General features: G+C 37.7%; 2 protein-coding genes across 2 annotated transcripts; both read right to left on the reverse strand.

Moving 5' to 3' along the window:
* Window positions 1–537: 537 nt before the first annotated feature.
* Window positions 538–9,369, reverse strand: LOC133160932 (doublecortin domain-containing protein 2-like). Its single transcript, XM_061289053.1, has 5 exons — window positions 9,083–9,369; window positions 8,913–8,979; window positions 7,811–7,988; window positions 1,904–1,971; window positions 538–1,623 (listed from the first exon to the last, which is right to left on the reverse strand). The coding sequence occupies exons 1-5, from the start codon at window positions 9,367–9,369 to the stop codon at window positions 538–540; spliced, it is 1,686 nt and encodes a 561-aa protein (XP_061145037.1).
* Window positions 9,370–11,968: 2,599 nt separating this feature from the next.
* Window positions 11,969–22,755, reverse strand: slc6a3 (solute carrier family 6 member 3). Its single transcript, XM_061289220.1, has 15 exons — window positions 22,669–22,755; window positions 21,942–22,152; window positions 21,299–21,430; window positions 19,359–19,575; window positions 18,788–18,926; window positions 18,459–18,593; window positions 17,636–17,739; window positions 17,292–17,416; window positions 16,069–16,181; window positions 15,572–15,700; window positions 15,291–15,390; window positions 13,448–13,548; window positions 12,606–12,773; window positions 12,425–12,496; window positions 11,969–12,302 (listed from the first exon to the last, which is right to left on the reverse strand). The coding sequence occupies exons 1-15, from the start codon at window positions 22,753–22,755 to the stop codon at window positions 12,279–12,281; spliced, it is 1,857 nt and encodes a 618-aa protein (XP_061145204.1). The 3' UTR covers window positions 11,969–12,278.
* Window positions 22,756–25,547: the final 2,792 nt, after the last annotated feature.

Raw genomic sequence — 25,547 nt, forward strand, 5'->3', positions numbered from 1 at the left:
AGATATAATCATAAACTGTCTCGTGCTAAATTTTAGATTTGGCACAACTATCACTCTATGGGCTTCCTTAGGCAGATGGAGAACATGACAGAGTAATGGTTTTCGTACAAATACATTCAAATAAATTTATCATATAGTAACGCAGCTTGAATTTGTATCCATATAGTGTGAACGGTCATTGGAAATGACTTTTTAAAATTCACATTTAATTAATAGATAACCTATTACAAGCATAGCTAGACAAATGAACAAAGTTAAATGGTTAGCTGTAATGTTATGTCATTCTGAAATTACTCACTTCAAGGAAGACATTTTTGATATTTCCATACATCTTGCCATTATTCAGCTGTTACACATCATCATTAAATGAATTTTAACTACTTCTATTCTCAGAAGGTGTACCGAGATTGTCGTCAAGTACCCCATTCCTACTGTGGTCTAACTAACTATAACTATAGCTACCTTCATTGATCACTGATTTTCTTTCTCTTTCCTGTCATTACCATTGTCATTTTTATCAGCACTGCATTTGGTATCTTATCCCTCATTTTGACCTTCTTTGGTATCGCCATTTATATTGTTTAAGTGTGCAGTCATTTGGTCTCCAGAAGATGTAACAGACTTACTCTCAATGGCAAGCTCACCCTTATTCTCATCCACAGCTGGAGCATTGCTCTCATTTGGAGTCCCATCCTTATTCTCATCTACAGCTGCAGCATTGCTCTCATTTGGAGTCTCATCCTTACTCTCAAAGGCAAGCTCACCCTTATTCTCATCTACAGCTGCAGCATTGCTCTCATTTGGAGTCTCATCCTTACTCTCATTTGGAGCCTTATCTGCCAAATCCTCCCTACTCTCGGAAACTTCATCCTTACTCTCATTGGCAAGATGATCTACAGCCATATCCTGACTTTCATTAGTGTTCTCATTATTTCTCTTATCTGCCGTCTCGTCTGTAAACTCATACCTACTCTCATCGACAATCTCATCCTTACGCTCATTGGCAAGATGATCTACAGCTCCATCCTTACTTTTATTAGTGTTTTCATTATTTATCTTATCTACCACTTCATCTTTAACCTCATTCCTACTCTCATCCTTATTCTTATCTCTACTCTCATTCCTACAGTCATTGGCAACTTCATCCTTACTCTCATCGGCCATTTCTTCCTTCTCCTTGTGTTCTGAAATCTCATTCTGGTTCTCATCTGAAGCATCCTTACTGACATTTGCTGTCGCCTCACTCACATCTGCACTCTCTTCCCTACTCTCTTCTGCAATGTTCTTTTTACTATGGCCTGAGGCCTCCCTTGTCTCATCTGGTGTTGCCCTTCTCTCATCTGGGACCCTCTTACTTTCATTTACTACCGTGTCCTTCACTTCTTTTACCTCCTCTGCCTGCTCTTTTGACAACGCAGTTACTTCTCCCTCATTTTCATTCTTTGCCGCTTCATTTTCCTCTTCACCACCTCCCTTTGTTGGACTAGTTGTCTCCTTATCTGCCCCTTCTACTTGGATAACTGAAGTTTCCTTTTCAAAGGTATTTTCAGCAGAGGCCTCCTGCTTCTCTTCCGCCTTTTCGCCAGACTCCTCTGATGATTTGGTAACATCTGATGCAAGGTCCTGCAACATAACAGAAATGTTCTGTATATAATAATGTAATCATAACAAATGGTTTACTATTAAATACTTATCTAATAAATATCTACATTACAAAACAACTGAACTCAACAGATCCTGTGAGAAATAGATATCCAGCACCACTGTGACAACTGTAACTCAATCAATGATCAATACAGATCTTTGAGATCACATTACAGTTATGAGAAAACACCTTTAGTCATTTTTAAAAATATGCACGTCCGACAATTATCTTTGTACTAGACAATAGTCAAAACCGTACCTCTTCAATTGACTGATCTAGGGATTTAACTTCTGCATTTCCATTATCAGCTTTTGAATCCAAGTCATCTGGGGAGAAAGATGTAGGAGGAAAATAAAATTAAATGTGGCCGAATATTAACATGTACCATAAACTTCATCATTTTAAACAGGATCTTCATTACTGAAAAAGAGAAGAAAAAACAACATACATTTCGACACAACGACAAATCGATAATGTCACATTTCTGAATTGTTTCATAATTACGTGAATATATTTTACAGATAAAGCATTCCAAATTGCCAATAAGAAAACACTTAACAAAACCTTATATCTCAATTGTGTAGTGTAAATACTGTCGCCTATTCACGATATAGCCCCTATTCTTCAGTCCATAGCAATTGTCCATTATTTCTTAACATCAACTCCCATCATGTACGATCACATATTCAGAATATTTGTCAGGTATTGTAATTGTAAAAAAACAACAACAACCAAACACATGAACACACACACACATTCAAAAAAATATGTTTTAAGGTTTGTACAAACACAGCACAAGAGGGACACCTGGTGGTCTTCAGTAAACCACCCCACCTACCTACCTCCACCGATTGGTTTCGTGCAAGTAAACAACTTGTCCAAACAATTGAACTGTTCAAGAGAAAGCTGTAAACGTGTTTAAAAGCTCATGTATCAAGTATCACCTAAGTTTAGCTTATGGTCGAAGGTTAATGAAAACAGTTAATGTCATATGAGCATTGCCATCATTGTCTTCACTAATGCTTCAGTCAGGGATGAAAAAAAAATGTTTTTCTTTGAAGGGATAGTTCACCAAGCAGATCATCGCACTAATTCCTTATACTACTTTTTTTATTAAATTAATATATTTCATTGATATTAGTTTAAGTAGTGAATTCCACTGCAAGTCCTTTTGCGTATTGATATGCAGAATTAAAATCAGACACCCAGTGCAAATAGCTGGCAAATTCTTCCTGCCAGCCTGAATAAAGACATTATACTGTAAGACAATGCTTAATTTTCATTTGAAGCAAACATTACAAGGGAGGTTTGCTGGAGTACATAATTAATACGGAATTTGGAGCTTTAATGTGAACATGTGCATCAAATGCCTAAGAGTAATTAACCTTAAAGGTCATAGGAGGAATTCAAGTTAGCGCTCTGATAAACACCGTAATTGCACACTTGTTTGGAAACACTATGAATGGGCAATTTTCAATACAAAATAAACAGTAAAAGAGTGGGCAGAGGAAATTGAGTCATTTGTGTTCCCTTTCTTCATTTAGCAATGAAAGTACAAATGAGATTGGAAGAGTTTCAAATGCAAAACTGACTGACGTTTTGCTACGGTTGAAGATGAAACATTACGGGGAAAAGAACAAACCTTGAATAATATTTTATGCAAATAACTTTCATCTGGAGCAAGAGGAATATGATTGAGTAGCCAAAAGAAAGCTGTGGATGAGCAGGTATGGGATTTGAAGAGCAGGTCATTAAAAGAGGATAATTAATAACAGCAATATACTTCACACATTTTGATTAAAGTTCTGAAATGAATTGTGTCCATGTGTTTTTTTCTCTCATTATCATGCAAAAGAATATTACCTCATACACACTATATCAGCACAGAGTACTAATGCATATTTGATGACTTTTTGATTAAGTAAAATCTTATCATTGAGTCTTTCATCACTATGAGATGTAGTCATTCATTTCTTAGACACAATTTGCCTTAAACAACAACCCAGTTTTTATATTTAAACAAAAAATCCAAAACCAGTATTGAAAGTGAAAACAAAAGATTCAAGTTCGAAATGTATCTTTTGTGACAGAAGTCCTGGAACCTTTCTGACAACCTTCGTATGGGCCCAACCATTCTGCTTCTTTATTCAGCTCTTATGCAGACGGTTGATTTCTGTAAATGCATCATTTTGCCCTTTAGATTAGACACAAAAGCTCTTTTCAATATTCGGCGTAGATACCTTGCAAATTTGATCTGAGCAAAGCAGCTTGGATTTAAAATGACAGACATGAGGAAAATGTGAGTCTGGGAAAGTCTCAGAGCCACACTCTGCATGTCACAGTTAACCTTGTACTGCTGAAACACTTGTTAACAGATTAATGTGGCAGATTAGTGCTGCCACCCCACACTTTAATCCCCTAATCCCACATCAAAGGGTCATAAAAAACATTTTCCTGCTGCAGTAAAAACGGGAGATGAGAAGTCCCAAATAAAGGAGGTGATATGGAAAAATGGCCATAAAAAAGCACCCATACACACAAACACACACCCACACACGCACACACAAGCACAAACACTGCAAACACAAATAGCACATTGCTCACACATTGCTCACACAATCCCCAACAACGATCTGAGCAACAGGGAGAAAAAAAACAACATTTAAATGTTGGCATCCCACATCCTTTAGCTTTTGAGCCTCTTTTTGACACAGCCACACCATATTTCTCTTTGTGCACATGCCTCCTGTCTCCCAGAGCTGTTTTGCTCTGACAGGCATTATAGATACATATGCTAACATGGATAATTCCCCGTGGCAGTATGGCTTTCTATGACACGAAGGCTCTGGTTTGATCTGGCTGGATGACTTGTCTGCACGCATGTACACACGGATGCATTTGTTGGATGAGCAGCCTTTTCTTTCATGCTTTTACTTGATAATAATACATAAAAATTAACTACGTACAGCCCAAAATTAGAATTTTGGGAAGAAACATGTAATGTCTCATCAGTTTGATTGTTTCTAACAGAGGGCATGGAGGGTTTGTGACTGGGTATTTTGTGACACATCAAAAAAAAAAAAAGTTAAAACTTGAGAAAACAAGCACAAATGAAAACACAAAACACAATTCTACACCAGAGTTTAAGTTTTTGAAAACTCTGTAATGTTTTGATGCAGACACGGCCCTAATCTTGCCTTCAAATTTACTAGATATCTGTCCTTGACTGGGAAAGGAAGTACAGAAACATAAGTGGACATAATGGTGCTCCATCATGTGACATACAGTAAATTGAATTTGCTCCTGCTGCATTAACACTATGGAGCCTCGTAGATGCATGAAAAGGAGGCAGCGGGCTTTTCAACATGATGTTTTGTGTGAGTGAATACCCTGAAGACTGCAATACTGACCCTGTTTTACCTGGCTGTATTTGAAAATCACTCTACACCTACACTACTATCTCCAAAAGGTCTGACACAAAGGAGTTGTAATATTCTCGTAGATAGAGAATAGAAATATTCTGTTCAAAAGAAGACCTTGGATGATGAATCAAGCAGTTCATCTCCTTTAATTGTAAAGTTGTCATATGTTTACTATTGACGTGTAGTTTTTTTTAAGTGTTATTTATTCAGAGTTGTTTATGATCAACAACAAAAAAGAGCAAAATGTCAAAATAAAAAAGCACATGCTTGGACAAGTAATTCTCATACAGTAACTGGCAACCATAGAGCTGAGAGCTGAGGTAAACAAGATGGGAAGTGACCTTGCTTGCCAGCAATATCATGTCCAGATGATTATGGGACAGTGCCCAACCAGAACAGAAATAGCTGATGGCACAGTGGTGATAAAAAATATATACGACTTATAAATATGTATTGTTCATTCAATACGGAGTAGCAAATAAATCACAAAATTCTACTATTTTAATAAATAAATACATTTTACAATTCTTCAATTGGACAAATTTTCTAAGTGCGTCTTTCTCATATTCTTATCTTAAAATCATCCGACTATACTGAATGGGTGTGATCTCTAAGGGCCCACCATAGGCCGCACATGCGTGATTAGTTTGTCATATTTAATGGGAGGGACAAGAGACGCTTTGACTGGCTATAATTAAACTCGGCTATGATCACCCCCACCACGGCACAGCTCTCCTTCGCTCAGATCTGCTGGCCTGGGTTCATGAGCAAAATTCCCAACACCTGCTCTAACCTGCACATTTTGTGCTTTTAATCAGACTATCATCATAGGGAGTTGTTGTAAGACAGTGACAACGTGAAAAACACTACACTCCAGCTTATTATTTTTACTTCAAATTAAAATGTATTATTACCTTGCCTGGAGGGTAATTTGAAATTAGATCAAAACCTTGTTCAGAGCAGAGCTAAGAAAGAAAAACATTACATTTACAGCCCAATGAACACTGAACAGAGTCCCTGCAACCATCTCATCTTGCCTTTCCTATCCCTCATCATGTACATCATGTATATCTGAGGATCTCTCCTTCAAGTAACAGGCTCTTTTGTTGATTTCCAGAGCTGCAATTTGGTTCCAGTAAGGGGCACAGGCAAGTTTATTTCTGCTTTGATGACTCTAAATTGAGAGATTAACCAAATGATAGGCAATTATCCAAAGTCCTTACCATCTCCCAGCCTTCAATATGTCCATGCATTTTATCAGCACACACATCTCCAGCTATCCATCATATTTGATTGCACATGTACTCTCTTTTCTCACTCTATTTTTTTTTATCTTGTATTCCCTCCTTTAAAGGACACCCTTTATGTTCACCTTTCATAACAGATCAGTTACCCTAACTTGTTTTAAGGCATCTTTCACTTTATTTGTTCTGCTGTCATCTTTAATTGTGATTCAACTAATCTGGTGACATTTTGGGGAAGAAAAGAAAAAACACATCAAGACAGCAGTTTGGTTTGATTGAAAATGAAAGATGTTTTTGAGAAAAAAGAGAGAGAGTGAGAGAGCGAGAGTGAGAGCAAGAGAGAGAGACACTCCATGACCTTTGCTGCATGAGTTGTTGCACCACCACTACCCTTTTGCTTGCATCTGTGTTCACTCTAACGAAGCAGAAAAGTCTGAAGCTTTCAACATTTCTTCTTATTCCCTTGGTTCCCACTAGATGACAGACAGTAAAAAAGAAAAATAGCAGCACATACAAAAAGTGACCTCTCTGTCAGCACAGTCAGCGCCCAAGTTTCCTAGTTGCTTATTTCTTATTTATTCATCCCTCAGTTTTTATTTTCCTCTAAACCTGAAAAGCTTTTAATTGCTATACATTTTTACATTATTGTTGATTATTGTTGTTGATTGAATATGCAAAAACTACATTTTGTGGCACATTGAAAGGTTTTACGGAAGCATGGATCATTGGATTTGTGGAAATTCTTAACAAAGGAAGTTACACACTCTCTTATTCGTACAAACACTAAAAGCCTGCTGAAAGATTAAAACAAGCATGAGTCTATGAGAAACCAGCGGGTGATACTGTAGTGCAGATCCCTTGGGGTCAGCCAAAGCCTGTTGGTCCCCTTATCGGTAAAATTGCAGGGAGCGTGCTTTGACCGGAAATTGTGGGCTTATTTATGATATCAGTGCAAAGGGAAGGTGACGTAATGTGTTTCTTGTAAAAGTGTTTAATGTCATCATTTCACCATCTGCCGCAGAGCAACTGTGCCACTTAGTGGTCGTTCATGGAGGCAGCAGGTTACGTAAGGTTGCAAGTGGCTGGCATTACGTCATTGTACTGAGGACATGTCAACAATGTTTGTATAAGGAGCCGTTTGAGCATTTATGCCAAATCATTCATACCCAGCTTGAGATCCATATAATTGTGAAATTTGCCCTTAGTTGTATGTTCACCTTTAACTGGCAACAGGACCTTAAAATAGAGTTAGGGAATCAAAGTACGGTTTTTAATAGTTTCATCGTAGGGGGTTGAACTACGGTTAGTGTTTTAAAGTACAGTTTAAGGGAATGGTTAGGGTTTTAAAATAGGGTCATGCAAGTGGAAGACAATAAGTGGACTTGTGATAGATGAACGTAGCTACAAGCACATGCGGCAACAATCATGAACATCCCATATGAATGAACGAATGAATGAATTCTAAAACAGAATTTTGTAACGTTATTTTTTAGTATTACCATTGTCACCAGTAGTTATGCTCTGTCCACTCTTCTTCAATCTGAGAGAAAGGAGTCTGGCCTGGGAGATTTCTCTGACAAAGGAGGACAGTTGGTCTTTGCTGCCACCATTGATGTGTAGAGGCGAAGCCTTGGACTCGCCTTCTCCACTGTCAGTGCTTCGGAGCACTGATTTTCTCTGGAGGGAGATTAAGTCAGGATTTCACTGACTGTGAGTGGCAAAACACTCAATAATGAGACATTGATAAATGTTTCTTACATTTCCATGTTGTTTTGGGAATCTGTAGATAGACATTTTACAAAGATGCAGTCAAGGAAAAAAAACTTGGTTCTGCTCAGACTTAAAGAAATAGCCAGGGTTGACCCCGATTTCACACGATCTCGCTTTTTTGGCTTACCTGCAATGGAAGCGACTGTAACATCCTTCTCTTTCTAAAGCCGATCTGTAAATAACTACAGACAAGAGATATACAGTATATAGTGAATTATATATATATTTATATAGTCTAAGATATGCTTTTCACGTTATTGTCAATAACAGTAAGTTTTCTTTCACTTTGAATATAACAAGAATGTTTCATCAATAAAAGTAGTATATACTGTTTAGATTATGTCACTAATAATGGATGGATTTTGTGAGTGTTTCTATATTTGCATACGTTGGTAAATAATAATAATCCATAGCACCGTTTTAGCAAGTACTGTATGTGTGAGCTTTAATATACAAACTTCATGGACTTGATTAAGAGGAGCTAAAAGAATAGTGCACATGCGATTTACAGCAAAACACCTCCAGAGTGAGCTGTTGCACTGTGGCCTTCAATAGGACTAATCTCATTACTTATATAAAGAGCTCTCATAGTGATACATGCGTCTCTCCTGATCTAATTTACCCAAAGCTATGACTCAGCACGGCTGCAAAAAAAAGTCACAGACCTTAATTTTTAAATAAATCTGAGAAATTGGTAGCAATGTTAATTAAATTGCAAATGTCTTAATTTCCACTGGTGTTAAATGGTGTTGCTAAAACATGGAATGTTCTATTTTCGTTTGAATGTTTAATGTGATTTAGGCACTGGAAATAGTTGTTGGACAAGTTTACCATTAGTTTTCCAGGGGAGGTTTTCAATAAGTTGTTGAGCTGAGCTTTTGGCTCTTGGTAATTGCCACTTAGACAAAATATGTAAGCATATGTGGAACGAGCTTTGATGAAGATTGCTCACCATATCAAAACAACAATATAGAAGCTAAAATTAGATATATGTAACTTACTCTAGCTTTTTGAATCTCTCTCTCCCTGCAGCGACGTACTGCTCCCCACTCTGAAGGTTGTCCAGGCTTTCCACTTTGTGTCCTCTTCGCGGAGTGTAGATGTTCCTTACAGCTCCAAACGGCGCCTGAATTCCACTTGTAACCTCCCTCAAAAACGTCTCAAAGTTGCAAATTCTCTTCTGATTAATCACGACTCGTCGGGCTTCATAATACGGGTCACCATTGCGGAACATGAATATATTCTTCACCACTGGTTGGGACAAAAAGTTCGGCTTCTCCGAGCCCATCCTTGTGCGTAAAAGTACTTTGCAACGTGATTTTTACAAAACGCGTGATTTTGCTCACAAAAAGAAACAACTCGCTTAAGCCATGAGTGTAAAATTATTTAAGAACGCGCATAAAAATGCTCCAAATATCCAGTTGCTACAGCAATATACTTTTCCATGAGGAGAAGAGATGGCGAGGTTGTGCGCACTGCAAGCGCTCGCAGGGACCTGCGCCAAAGAGCCAAACAGACCTCGACTTAAGGGCTGCCCTCTCATGAGACCTCATCTATTGGGACTTATCTATGGGAACACATTTCATTTCCCAACCACAATCAACAGGTAGTATTATTGAGCTGAGCTCAAAAGGGTTGTAATTACGTCAACGCGAGCTCCAAAATGCACAGAAAACATGCGCACCGTGAAAGCTGTTGAAATAACCGGACTAAAAAAAGATATTATTTGCGTTGCACCCAACTCCGCAACTTAATTAGGCATCAAGAGACCCAGTGGAAGCCTATGGTTGCCAGTGACATCCAGAATATGCGACAAAAACATGTTTGTTCTATCTGCTATGGTTGTCAAGTGCAGCGACATGGAGATGTACACTGTTATTAACACGGCACTTTTCATGTTACACTCATTACCAACATAAATTGTAACGGACTTTTTATTTCTAAATTAACACGTTCGCGTGAGTGTATGAAAATAAAGCTGCTGTAATTCTGTCATTACTGTTATGATGTGTAAACTGTATAATTATTTAGTGGCAAGATAAGATTTTGTCAAATACAACATTCAATTCTCTTTTAAAACCGCTTGACGGTATGATGTGCAAAACTGTATAATTATTAAGTGGCAAAATAAGATTTTGTCAAATACAGCATGCAATTCTCTTTTAAAATCGCTTGACGGTGCTAGAGGACTGGAAAAAAAACACTGCAGCCTGTAGCATGTATGCACTTTTTTTTTTGTCTTGTAACAGTGACATGAAACTAAAAATAAATTGCCCTTTTTATCATACAAAGAACAATAGTAAAAATGTATGTAATGTAATCATCAGAAAAATACAAAAAAAAGTGATATTGTTGTTAGTGAACATATGGCAGCAAGTCAGAAACATCACAAGGCAAAATACACCAGCACATGCGCTCAGTTCAGGACCTATGAAACCTTTAATGTGTTGACTGAATGCAGCACAATGTTAAATCACGTCATTGCTGAAATACTTGACAGGACTCTGGGTCAGACAAAAGTTTAATTGGGTTATCCATGTAATTGTCATTGAGATCCTTAAGGCTAATATGTATCAACTTCACAGTAACAAAGTAAACACTTTTACACACATACGCACGTAAGGACACGCACGTAAGGACACACGCACGCACGCGCGCACACACACACACATACATACATTTTCAACACTGCTTATAGTTTAGTCTATATACCATAAATGGAATTGACATCCATCGTAACTATCATAAAATACAATACAATAAAATCTCTCAACACCACATAAAGTCATTGGCTACATAGGCTATCAATATATAATTGAATTTACATTTCACACCACCCATTTACCTAATCAGCAAAGAGCAGCCTTTAAACAGTCTTAAGAGTTCTATTCGATGACTAAAATTAAAGCTTTTCATTGAAACAAACTATCATATTAGGGATGGACTATATAAACATGAACAAGTAACCAATAATATGGTAGCTCAGTGATGGTTAAATCTAATGTTTTCCGAGTCTTTGGTTGTTTAAATTAACAGTCTGGATACTACATGTGTTATTTTGAGTGCTAATGCACATAACATTTCATGCCACATTATTTATATTTTTATTATAATGACATTACAGTCAAGTTATGACTTCTATTGTGGCTAACCCATAAGTGAACCATTTTCAGTTCATTCTCTCTAAGGACAAAATACTATCAAACACCCTACTTATGATAGTGTTGATGTGCCAAACATACTAAATTGGAATTATATTACAACTTAATAATTGTAAAACTGCTTTTTTTTCTTCACAATATTGCAATTTTATTCTGATAATATTTCATGTATATATTTTCATTTTATTCTCATTATTATGTTATCTCCTTTTTATATTGATGATATTTTATTCTGTAGTTTTAATATTTTCAAACTGCTATCAAAGGCATGTTAATTTTATCTGAGCATTGAGTTTTAGAAAGTCTTGTTGGGATTGTTTCATCTGAATAATTTCTAATATTTATTTTCTATAAGACCATTTAATGTATACATTTTGTGAAATATTTGAAATGAACAGTTTTAACAGTCATTAAAATAAGACAGTACGTCATTCGAATAAATAGGCTTGTAAACATTTCAGAGTTGTAATCAACATTTGGTATGTTACAACCCTAAATAGTAAATAAATATTTGCAAGTCCATCATCATTACTGAGATCATTTAACATAAAATCTAATTAGACTCCTCAAGAAATCAAATTATAGTACACTGTATCCCATCCATGTTGATTTTATTATGCATGCTACTGAAAATATCTATAACAGCAATATTAGTAGTCTTCTCTGTCCTGTTATGATAATTTGTCTGCTCCTCTAGATCTACAAAGTTAATTTATTACATGCAAAATGAAGATGACCAACATGCCAAAGTTGGACAGCATCTTTTTGAAGACTACTGTATTCAGAGAAGATGCAAGTTGAACACCACAGTACCAGTTTCCAGTTCACTGATGTCAAACCAAAATGGGTTTACGCACAGCTTTACACATGCACAGTTGAAATTAAAATCACACTATAATTTCTTACAAGTTTTTTTTCTGGCACTTTTAAATTTCTCTTGCTTTTGAGTCCTCCTCTCACCTCTTTGTCTTATTTCAGACCTTTGCTGTGCATGCATTCATCCACCCTTCCTTCATATACATTTTCACTTCAGCATTCAGACAACCAGCCAGTGATGAAGCTATGGGAGAACAAAATAAGGCAATAAATTACACAAACCAACAATAGTCAAAAGATCAATTAGTTAATTGTAATACTTTTGTTGATGAAAATGTATTGTAACGTGAACAAATCCATACGTACTGTGAACTGACGAACTTCGCCATTGTCTACCAAATGGTGTTCTGTCTCTGGGGTGATGGCATAAGCCAGTCTCTGCAGCAGTAGAAAGGTGGATGACGTTAAGTAAAAAAATAAAGCCAAGTGTAATTATATTCTGCCAACACTACTGAAACATGAGAGTGACATAGTGGCTCAGCCTTACATCACAAAACTTTCCAGGTAGGCTACAAAGTTTGTAGATGGCGTAAAGGGGCACCATGGACATCGATGAGATGGCCAGGCACCATCCAAGCACATTAGCCCAGGGAGGAAACGTGTACGTGCCATAGTTGGGGGCGTTGAATGTTGCAAAGCTCACCACCACCATAAACTAAGAGGAATTGGGTGGAAGAAATTATCACTTCATCAGATCCAATCACATTCCCAAAGATATACAAGCTATGTTAATCGAATATGCTAAACCAGGGGTTTTCAATTGATATTGTCCAAGGGACCATCATTTTGACCAAGAAGCCAAGAAGCAACTCAAGCACCACTGCTTTGGCGAAATATTATTTTATTTTGCACCGAAGGAGGATAGACCTATACAGGCCATTCATTTGCATCTGCATGTCTGTTTTTGGAATCTCTGCTACATTTGACATCATTTGGATGGGCAAATGATTCACAAAATTAGCTATAAAATATATCAAGTCAAAATAATGATTCAGTTTTATTTTCTAGAAATTTTACATTAATTTTCCATTTCCAATTTTGCGGACCGCCTGCAATACTGCCACGGACCACTAGAGAGCCACAAACCACCAGTTGACGATCACTTTTGCATTATTAATCAATACCAAAGAAGGTAGTTCTCAGTTTTGCATTGACCCCTGTGCTAAACCGGCCGTAAATGTGAATTTGACTGTGAATGCTCCAATTTGTATGACATATTTTTTGTTATTTTATGGTAAAATAAAAAAACTCTTGCAAAAAAGGTCAATAAATCAATAAAAAACAATAAATCTAACAGTGGCCTATAACACTGGTCCGAGAGTTACTCACCAGGAGAAAGCAAGGGCTGACAAATTTCCAGCACAGCCTCCAGTATCTGCCTGGCCTGTGACCAATCATTTCCTCAATGTCATCACTGAATCGGTCCACACCTGGAACACAAGCAGACACTCAGAATTTATCCAATAACAATAATTAATAATACTAATAATAATAAAATTAAAAAACACATTAGTCTAGCACTGACTAACATGAACAATTCCGTTACCTTATATGTGTGAGTGTGGATTCAACATGTCCTCATAACAATTTGGTAGGAAAAAGTATAAGCAGTGTACTTGGACTTTGCCAGCACCGTGTACATGTACAACTTCACTACCCCTCTTCACTTCATCCTTAATACGTACACAGTATGACTTACAATATCTTCAGTTGTCCACTAAATGCAGTGCTTTACTTTGTAAGAAATCCTCCTAAATTCAAATTTTAATAGTGTCTCAAAGTGTATCTTTTGGTGTAAATTTCTGAATTGTTTAAAAAATACAATCGCAAGTTATAAATGATACAACAACAGTTCACTTTCCAGAGCTTTCTTTCCCAGAAGGCATCTCTTACTGCTGAGGTTTTTATTGAGATGGACACAAGAACGAAAGACCACAGTAGCCAGGGTTGAAAGGTTCTTGTCAAAGCTATGAGGAAAGGGGGGAGGAAAAAAGAGGCTCACCGAAGCCTCGGGCTTGATTTATCAGGCCTGCCAAGGTCGAACCCCACCAAACCCAAGATAGAAGTTCAAGTCTGTCTTTTTTTTCTGACATTCAGATTTTGTTTACAATAATTTTTCCATGCTGCTGTTTAAAAATTTCAATCAATCAGACACAAACACTGTTCACTGTGGCATGTATTAATTAATAATGGATGAGAGAATGCAAATTCAATTAAAATAAAGTTGAGAATGTATTTCTCACTTACGTAAGAAAACCCTGCACGCTATTTCACGTAGTCACAAGAACGACAACATATTGTAGATGTGTAGTATACAACTGAAACTAAACTACATGTAAGAATGTGGATGACCTGGTAAAATTGAGTACTAAAGTTGGATTGAGGTCATTTCACTTATCAGCCATCTGAGTAGATTGTGACAAATGGGAATTTCCTGCATCCCACATGCAGTTACCTAATCTGTACCAGCAGTGCTGAGTAACACAAATGAACACAGGCAGAAGTCAAGTGTCATGGAGAACCAAAACAAGGATATTTATGTACAGAACTCTAATTTAATACTTGCATAACAGCAAATAAATTACCAAATAATAACTGAATAACCAGGACAAATTTTTCTTCATATCTTTTTTCATTTAATCGACATTAAAAAAAAATACTTCTAGTGAGATTATTGTTACTGTATTTTGTCATTTGTTGTTTAAAATTTCAGAATTTCTTTTCATCATGAAAGCATTTAAGATTTTCTGCTTTTATGTTCCAGTAAATGGCCACAGTAGTTGTTTGCAACAACTTTCTTCTTTATCTTTTCTACTTGTTTGGAGTGGCATATTCAAAATTGAGAGAGCCACTATTGATTGCCATTTCCTGGAGCCTTACAATGGCAGTCACAACATGATGACATGATAATGATCATTTAATAGACAGATTATGCCTCAAGCAGGAGGCACAATGAGGTGGCTAAAGTGGTGAAAACCATTAGTGTGTGTTGACATTTTTGTTTCTTTACACTTAGGTCTAATAGAACTGGGTTACATTGAGTCACAGCACGTCTATACAGACAGATTTTTCATCAGAGCCCTAATAAAACACTGGCATTGCCCACCACGACAACATGAATGATGTTTTCTTCTCCTATCATTCTATTTCTCAGTTTCTCACTTTCTCTTACCGTAAAACCATGCAATACCGATAGCTTCAATAAGCACTCCAAACAGAATGGATGTCCCTGCGGCAAAGTGGTCCAATAGAGTAAACACATACATCCCACCCTAGATTGACAGAGAGAAACAGAGATAAAGTAGTCATACTGAAATGAGTGATATAGCATGCAGATTGAAGATCTCGATTACATAACCAAACTTCACATTTCATTAGATTATAACAATTCCAGAAAATATTAGTTGTAGTAGTACCACACCCCCTGAGTAGCAGTCTCTGCATGATACTTGCATTTGTAACGCAGAAAAGAGAGATGAGGAAAGTGGCGGACACAATGAAGAGGGTGAACAGTTCTCTGTGCTTATGGAGGCATTTGAATTCATCAATCAGACCAGTAATGACAGACTCCATTCCACCCATCTAAAAAGTACAACGAAAGAAGAGAATAAACACTAAAACTGTCTTTTACACAGCTGCTCAAATGCACATCCAAAACACCGCACATTAAAAGACATTCTATAATGATGTTAACTTGTCCTTGGTTATACAGATTGGCAAATGCCTTTTTCTGATGGATCAATTTTTATGTTCAACAGGGGAGTCTATGCGGTTGAACAGAGCAAGGTTTAAGAGGGCACAGGCAGAAAGAATAGAGAAAAACAGGACAATAGCAGAATAACACAATATATAATTATTTTAACATTAGATATTTGCAGAGGTGGGCATCGTCCTCCATCCCTGACCCACGTGTCCAGTGTAGTTGTAAAGGAAGGTGACTGCATACTCACGGCACTGTCGATGCCTAGTGTCAAGAGCATGATGAAGAAAATGACTGCCCACACCGATGACCCAGGTAAAGTAGCAATGGCTTCTGGGTAAATAACAAACACCAATCCAGCCCCTAAACACCAAAAATTGAATAAATCATCAAGTCCAGTACAAGAGCTGTTTCAAAAATATGATGTGGAGTAAAAAATCACTACATCTTATTTTGTGCTCTACCAGCACAATATCTTGCTTTTCTCGTAACAAAAAAAAACAAAGAATTGGAAGCAAACCCTGCTAAACAAGATTTTTTTTTAAATCAATACCTCTTGATAATGTCTATCAACACAGGCCATAATTGTGTTTGTAAAGGCAGAATTTATAAAACAATGTATTTGATTCCATTACATTGTGCATGATTTATGCTCACTGTTTAGTATATATTGCAGCCAGCGTTCATTTTTTGTGTAGAATTGTTTGGTAACTCTGAACCTTGATACTCTTTCAAGAGATTAAATGATATCAAAGTTTATCACGGAACCATGCTGGTACGTATTACACACATACAGTACAAATCGTGCTCTGCGGGTTCAGCACCACAGACAGCTCCAATATGATGTTGACATAGTGGCAGCCAATTCTGTAACTTGAATTAAATTCAGATGGATAACCAAATGGCCTTTACCTCAGTAAAACTATCAACGGGAGGATTTATGATGTTTTGACAGGAAGTGGACAGACAATTTAGAATTAACATAATCATGCAGTTGTTTTCAACACTGGTGCTTTTAAAAGCTGCTGTCTCGGTCCAATACTGTACCGACCTTTTACCTATGATAGTGTTGTAAAACATCATAACTTCACAGTGATTTTTTTATATGCTAATTGCAGAGACCTGTCTGTTTGGTGTTTCACTGACATTTTGATTGTTGCAAAAAAACAGCTAATATTTGATTGACGTTCAATGGCTCATCTACGAGTAATCTAATCAATTTCTACAGATCAGGAACTGAAGTTTTTTTTTTTTTTAGTTTGTTTATTTACATTTCTGAACCCCAGTGTGTTTCTTCTACCTACGTACGTAGATGCACAATATGTAGTGGTTCTGAATCATCTGTTAGCAATAAGCATTACATTGAAAACTTTATAAATGACGAAAATGCATGAAAAACAAATGCTTTAAAACAAATTGTAACTCACTCAACCCAAACTGTTATTTTTGTGTGTCATAAAAATAACAGCATACCGTCTCTTGCAACCTTTTCCAGTGCCACATTGTGCTTGTATGACATGTAGCCAAGGAAGGAGAAGACAACAAAGCCAGAGAAGAAGCTGGTCAAAGAGTTAATGGAGCTCGTGATGATGGCGTCCCTGCATCATTAAAACCAAATCAGATGAAGATTAAATATGGAAAGAAAGAATGCAGAATTAGTTAATACTAACTAACATATCAATTTGTTTAGAAATAATATATATGGCAGGTTTCAAGGAGCTTCAAAGGGTATTGTAACTCACCTGCTGCCTTGTCTATGTGTTTGCGCCTGTGTGTGCGTGCGTGCGAGGCAACTTCCCACGTGTGAGTCTCTTTACCTGTAGCAGTTGTTGCTAAATTTGTTATAGCTGGAAAAGGCGATTAGCACACCAAACCCAACTCCCAGTGAGAAACAGATTTGCGTGGCGGCATCGATCCAAACCTGGGGGGGGAGGGCGACAGAAAAGGTGCGCACTTGTGTGAAGCGGCAAACAAAAGACACAGGAGAGGAAAAAAGGCCATTATTAGGGATAATTGCAGGAAACTCATTCAACGGCAATAGATGAAAGACGCTGGTGAATACAGGGGTAATTTTGCAAATTACAGAGCCATGCATCTATCTAATCTAATTCTCCAATTCCCTGCAATGTCTCTCTCTTTTTCACACCCTTTTTTTCCCCCATATCTGAGTATTTAGTTTCAGATACTTGATGATCTCGAGTAAGGTAAATACAACGGCTGTTTTGAAATGGTTGTTTGTATAAAACCCTCATTTAATTAACCGGTTTTCTGAATCGAAGAAATAATTTCAAAGTTATGATTAGCGCCACTACAATAACTGTTTCATGCCCTCCTTCCCTCCGTCATGGCCACATGAAGTTTCTGACCCCGAGAATGGGACCATTGACATTTTTTTCGGAAGATATTTATGAAATTGATTATTTGAGAAGGGACAAATGCTACAACTTATATTACAATTTTTCAACTTTTATAGAAACACAATAAGGAACTATTATAGGAAAATTTACCAATAAAGTTTAAAAAACTTAAATATATAAGAATAGATGTATGCATTTTATTTTGCAGTCATATTTTTTTATCCCTTTTTTTTTTCTGCACCCAAATATCCTTACTGATTCCTGTTTTCCACTTGGCTCTCACCTTGGCATCACAGAGTTTTAGGAAGTCGACAGAAAGGTAAGCCTTAATGCCATCCGTGGCTCCGGGCAGGGTGACTCCGCGGATGAGCAGCACAGTCAAGACGACATAGGGCATGGTGGCTGTGATCCACACAACCTGAGAGGGTACAGAAGACAAAAACACACATGCACACTCAGAAAAGTAGTTAGAATATGCATTTTATAGACACCAAGATGGCCACACAATAATTCAACTCCTGTATCGGAGCGATTTCAATTTAAAATAACCAGTTACATCTTTAAACCTTCTGTACACACACACAAACACAAAATTCTGTTTCAATTCCATACCTTGCCGGACGTCTTGACACCTTTCCACAGACTGAAGTAAAGCAAAATAATGACCACACCAAGACAGGAAGTCAACTGCCATCGTGGGCGACCCAGGTCATCAATACCGCTGCTGTCCTGAATGTGGAGCACCCCTCGCCTATGGGAAAGAATACTCTGGTGAAAATCAAGAGTACACTGCTTCGGTTGAAATATCCCAAATTATCCGAATTAAAACAAATCTAGGAAGTGAACGATTCCTGAAGACTAACTGTGAAACCAATATGAGATATTTTAACGTGCGTATACCCTTTGGGTGGGTGTCTATAATAAACAATCAATTCTATGAGATATAATAAGACCTTTATCAAGGTATAAAAATGAACCTTAATGCAGATCATTTAGATTATTCCAGAGAGGTTCTGACAATAAATGCAGTCATGTCTGCTGGTGGCTCACTGGAACTAGTGCATTGCCATCTGATTATAGTGACCCCTAAGTAGTAGTTATGACCAGACTCCTTCTTTCAACACACTTTTAAACAAATCTCTTTGAAATAGGGGTTAATTGCATTTTAATATAGCCAACTTACTCAAAGTACTCTTGAGCTGGTGTGGCCTTATAAATGTCACTGATTGTGCTGTTGTCAGCCCAGTCAGAGCAGTTTGGACTATTCCAAGAGTTGTTGCAATGCACCCAGGGGAGCTCGCTGGTGAATGAGGAGAAGAGGTAGTAGAGAGCCCAAGAGATGATGACATTATAGTAGAAGCCAACATAAAGGGAAATGAGGATCACTGTAAATCCAACACCTGTGACACAAGAACGGTCATTCATCATTTAAAGTAAACAATATGACATTTGAAAGTAACATAAATATGTATGTGCATTCATTAATTGTGAATGTAACAACTGCCTGATATAAGGTAGGGCAAGAATCAACAATACTGTATATTTAAGTTATTTATTGGCTTTCATTTTCAGTGATGTTGCAAAAGTGAAAAATTACCAAAGCGAAATTAGAATTCAAAAGAATTGTGGAAGCAATAGTTGTCCAACAGCATGCAGCCTCACAGTGCGTCAATCTACACTGACTCAACCTCCCTTTTCTTCAGATAAATTGATCTTTTGGGGGGGGGGCATCTTGATGATCAGAATAATTACTGCCAATATGGGCATGTGTATGTATGCATTTGAATAATTACTGTTATCCCCCCACTGAGAGGCAGAGAATGACAGTGTGTGAAGTGTGTGATTAGAACATCAATGTCTTCTGTGGAACCCAGACGGACAGCACATGTTCACAGACAGGAGGCCCACGCTTGCATACACACGCACACGCACACGCACACACACACACACACACACAAACAGACACACACAAACACGCATCCACAAACACACATCCACACGCTCTCTCCCTCCTGTCACCCATAAGGGGCTTAAACACAACCACGAGCCACCTTCAGGTTGACAAGGACATTATTGGATACAGGATGGGTGTCTGGTGGCATGCTGAGAATCAACATATGGTCTTGGTGATGGTCTGTCAATATATTTGCATGGAGACAGACCATCATCATATATATGTATGTGCACTTATGTATACATAAAATTGATGGATGGAAATACAAAAATAGATCAATAAATACAACAAAATGAGGAGAAAAAACAAAGATGAAGTAGAAAAAAGATTTAAAAAAAAAAAAAGAAGTACCTCTATACAAAAAATATATAATCCCAGCAAATTGCATCCTAGCTCATCAATATTGTTTTGAAGAGAAACCTGCAGAGATTGTCAGCAACTGTTTGACAAAAGCATCCAGACGATCGAGACAACAGTCTAAAAGCCTAATTTTCATTTGTTTTCCATCTGACTGCAATCCGAACCTGATGTTCTGAGAGGATAAACAATGCCTGTCCGTGCTTGACAAAGACAAGTGAACAAAAGGAGAACTGGCAGGCAAGTGGGTAGACAAGCAGACACACATGGACATGTAGGTATTGAAGGGAAGTCAACAAGTTGACAGTGTAGTGGGAAGGTACATGGACACATGGACAGACTTTGATGGATTAAGTGGATCACGCAGGCAAAACATGTACAGTATATATGCTGACATTAGGGTAACACCCACACAATTGAGCGCCGATACAAGAGTAGTTTTTAATATTGATAATTTCGCTGGCTAATTGACTCATGTTGCTTAGGGGAGGTCAACCATATGCTCCTATAAAATGCGAACATTAACGTTAACGTTAACGCTAACTATAGATTGTAACAGCAGAATAAATTGCTCGCTAAAAAGCTAAACAACTATAGAATAGGCTGCAAGATTGTTGTAGACAGAAGTTTTGCATCATCACAAGAGCAAAGTGCAATATTGTCGCATAGTATAATGGCTCACAGTATGATTCATATTGTTAAATTCATAATTTTGACTGTTAAAATTGAGCATTATCCTTAGAAATTAGACTCAATATTAGTAGCTTTAGATACTTGCGTAATGGGTTCTGGTGCAGCTAATGTGTGTTTACCTTTAAATATGGGACATATTTTCCAGACCCCTGCGGCTCCCTCTCTGTTGTACTGTCCCAGAGCCAGCTCCATGTAAAATAGAGGCATGCCCGCTATCACCATAAAGAACAGGTATGGAACCAAGAAAGCACCTGTACACACACAGACACGTTTTATTTCTATTTCCTGAACAGACATGTCAATAATGCATGTTAGTAGCGCTGAGCATCCTTCAGAACGGGGTGTGAGCTTGACGATGGCTACAGCTTCTAAACCTAATGAGAGCTCTATGTTAAACAGCCATAATTAGTGACCATAATTGTTGGAGCTAATCTATTCAGAGCAGCTGTGGTTGCTTTTTTATCCTTATTTTGATCTCTTGAAAGGGTTGAAAGAATTGGAGAAAAGAAACAGGAGATGATACACACTTACAGCCTTACAAAACGGGAAACATTCTTAATTCAAGCATGTAAAACTTCCACCTTCATTTCACCTTTGTCAAATCTCTCTCAATAAAAGCACAAATGTAAACAGTGTCACCCTTCATTTCCACCTCAACTATTTTAATAGAGGCGGCTGACTTTCTGTCATACTACCCATTCCTCTCTTTTTTCCCCCCATTACATCCAACTTCCCAAACTCATTCATCAGCTTTAAACTCACCTCCCCCATTTTTGTAGCAGAGGTAAGGAAACCTCCAGACGTTGGCGAGATCCACCGCAAATCCAATCACTGAAAGCAGGAAGTCAATTTTCTTTCCCCAAGTTTCCCTTTCCTCCTCACCACTGGGGCTGGTCTGAGTCGTGGTCGGTGCTACAAGAGTGGTGGAGGTGAACTGCACTCCATTCTGCTCCTTCACAAGGATCAGCTCCACCTGGAAGGTTATATTCATGAGTTACCATTGTGGTTTGGACATATCAGCATAGTTTTCTATTTCTTCCTTGACTTCTAGCATAATGTATCAGAAGGAATTTGAATAATGATACGGCATCTGAAGCTTTATAAAAAAATTATTGACAAAGATGGTAAAGCTTATTTTTGACTGACTTTAATATTGCTGCTACAGTCTGATAGATGCGTACTGGTGTAGAATGCCATTGCATACAGTTCACACTGTTCAACTTGTTCTCTCATGTAAAGGAACCAAAATATCAAAACTACCTCTCAATGTAATTCGGTGCAGTTCGGTACCACAATAAAACAACAGATCAATAAAAAAACATAATTAGATGGTAATATGTAATGAAGTTAGGCAAATGTTACTTTTACAAATGTTAATGTTCTCTCACTTTCCACACTATAATCATATTTAGCACTTCATGAACGACAATGACAGTGTTACAGTAGAGCACACCACACGTAATACGACATGCTGAACATCTTCACTGACCTCTTTTGCACCCATAGCATTGGAAGGGCTTTTTTCTGGGGCTACGACTGATGACATCAGGTTAATCGGGACTCTATCCTTCAGCATGGAGGGTTACTCAGCTTTTGGTAAAGGCAAATGACCCTGATTATAGAAAACAGAGGCAGATGAATGTAGAAGAAACATAATAAAATGTACCTATTACCCTGGATTAATAATGAAGATCCAGGAATACGGCAAGACGCCGGAGTACCAGAGAAAACCCAGGCACGCAGGAGAACATGAAAACTCCGCACAGGAAGGCCGGAGTCAAGGTTTGAACACGTAAGATTAGAACTGTAAGCCTGTCATGCTAACTAGTACCCCACTAATGCAGTCCAAATGTTATTCAATCAGCCAAAATACATTTATTTGAAACTGCTTACTGCTGTTAATTCTAAGTGTGTTGTAATTACTTTCTTTCTGGATTTGCATACAAAGAAATTATTATTGTCAAAACTCAACAGGGAGTGATGCAGAAAAGAGATGGATAGGAGTGGGTGTATGTCTCTACAATGCCATGGCTGCACGCTCATTACAGTTCACACTTGTTGATCGCCATTTCGCAAACACCCAATAAAATCGGCACAACATTCACTTTTTAGATCGAGTTCAGCTTTGCTTCACTAGAATTAGCTATGAGTAGAATACGCTGTAAAATAAACTGTTACAGTCACCTGAATACATCCCCAAGTCTACAAATTCAGAAATATACAGTCAATAAATTATAAAATAAACAAACATGAAATACATATGGCAGTGTTATATTTCATGTAAGAAGTTCACTTGAAAAAAAAGGTTGTTACCATGTTTATAGTATAACATTGAGATTTAATCAATTTAACATCCTTTAAATTTCAAAAGAATTCATTATAAAAACTATTTATAATATACTCTGCAAACATTACTGTAAGACTAAATTGACATAAAATGTTACTATAATATATACTAGTATACATATATATGCAAACAATTATCATCTGATATAAAACTCACGGTTCACCAGTATCAAGTGAAAAGCTCCCTCTGTTGAAAATTTTGTTTGTCACCTTCCAGTTGTGTTGAGGTTCCTCACTTTGCTACAAAATAATAAATAACATTTTAACTTTATATAACAAAAATCATATAAAACTATTCTAAATGAGATGAACAAAAATAGTGCAAAAAACACAGTGTCAGATAAGGATAAGACACAAAAAGATCAAAAGAACTGCTTGTCAATGATAAAGTGGAATCCTCTTTGGCTACCAGAAGACCGTGTGGTCTGCTGTGAGGATCTGTCTGCAGGACCACTCTTGAAATATGAGGAACAATCAACAACACCCCCCACCCCCCTCCAGTTCCTCTGACCCCTCCCTCCTCCCATCCTCACCATGCCTTTGTCTATCCGTCCTCTTCACGATCTAAGTCACTGTAAATTTCCTCTGATAAGTATTATCCAGTCTCTCTGGAAATGGAGGATGTAAAAAGAGAAAATATTCAAAAGTACTTTCTGTTGAATTAACAATTCTAGAACTGTTAGTCAGATTCCAGCCCCACAAGTTACATATACATCATTCGAATCAATTTGCCAACATCAAATTGAATATGCTTATGTTGATACTAACAAAACTATAGTTGCTAAAATATTGTGAAAGTAGATGTAGCACAATTAACCCCTTCATAGATCGGAGTATCTAATCAAGGTGTCAGTCCACCTAAATGTGTTGTGGCATTTTCTGACATTATGCTTATTGGACCAAGTAAATTGTCATTTAATAAAAGTATTTCAATCACATTACCATCTTCAACAGCATCACAGTCATAAAAGGCCTAGAGGGAGTGTACGGGAAGAGAACAATGGTCAAAAATTGAGATGAAATTTGAGGATGAAACCAAAATATATAGAATACATTATACATACAACTTGAATTGTACAGTGTATTTTACACTGCAGCTGTACCAAAGCGCATGTAGCAATGGAATGACCACATAGAGGGAAAACAGTGAATTTAAATAATTTAATATACCGTAGCAGATCAGTAACTATGACAAAGCTATGTATGTTGCTGTCTACAAATATCTATACTTGCAATGTCCATTTGTCCTACAATAAGTTGTGACACCTCGACCTCACCCATCCATCAATCCATCCATCCATTTTCTGCACCTCTTTGTCCCCACGGGGTCCCGGGCGTGCTGGAGCCTATCCCAGCCGTCATCAGGAAGTAGGCGGGGAACACCCTGAACAGATTGCCAGCCAATCACAGGGCACACAGAAACGAACAACCATCCGCACGCGCACTCACTCACTCACACTCGTGTTCAATCGGCCTACCAAGCATGTTTTTGGGATGAGAAAACTGGAGTGCCCGGAGAACCCATGTGGGCAGAGGGAGAAGATGCAAACTATACACAGGGAAGGTGGAATCGAACTCACACCCACCTAGCTGTGAGGCGGACGTGCTAACCAGTGTCCCACCGTCGACCTCGCCCATTTCTGGTTAATCCATAAAACAGAAGCACCAAATAACACAATCAGCCGGCTATCCACGGACAGATTTATGATCTTTACGTTTGGAATGACAGCCTGTTGCTTGCAAGCCAATCAAAATGATTAATCAGCCACTAAAGAGCAACAAAAGCACCCACACATCCTCAAAGGACAATCATCCATCAATCCTCAGGCCTCATATCAGAAATCATTGGGTCAAAAGCGTGGTGGGTGTCTTTGTTTTTTTTCCAACCGATGGTTCAGACAACTATAATCGAGTGGGTTGTTTTCATAAATGCAACAGCTGTGACCCAGAGAAAGGAAGGGCAGAAGAGGAGGCAGAGCAAGACACGAGGTGACAGGAAAAGAGAAATAGGAATGTCAGGTA

Source organism: Syngnathus typhle, linkage group LG10, assembly GCF_033458585.1.
Source record: "Syngnathus typhle isolate RoL2023-S1 ecotype Sweden linkage group LG10, RoL_Styp_1.0, whole genome shotgun sequence".
In the NCBI taxonomy this organism is placed as follows: Eukaryota; Metazoa; Chordata; class Actinopteri; order Syngnathiformes; family Syngnathidae; genus Syngnathus; species Syngnathus typhle.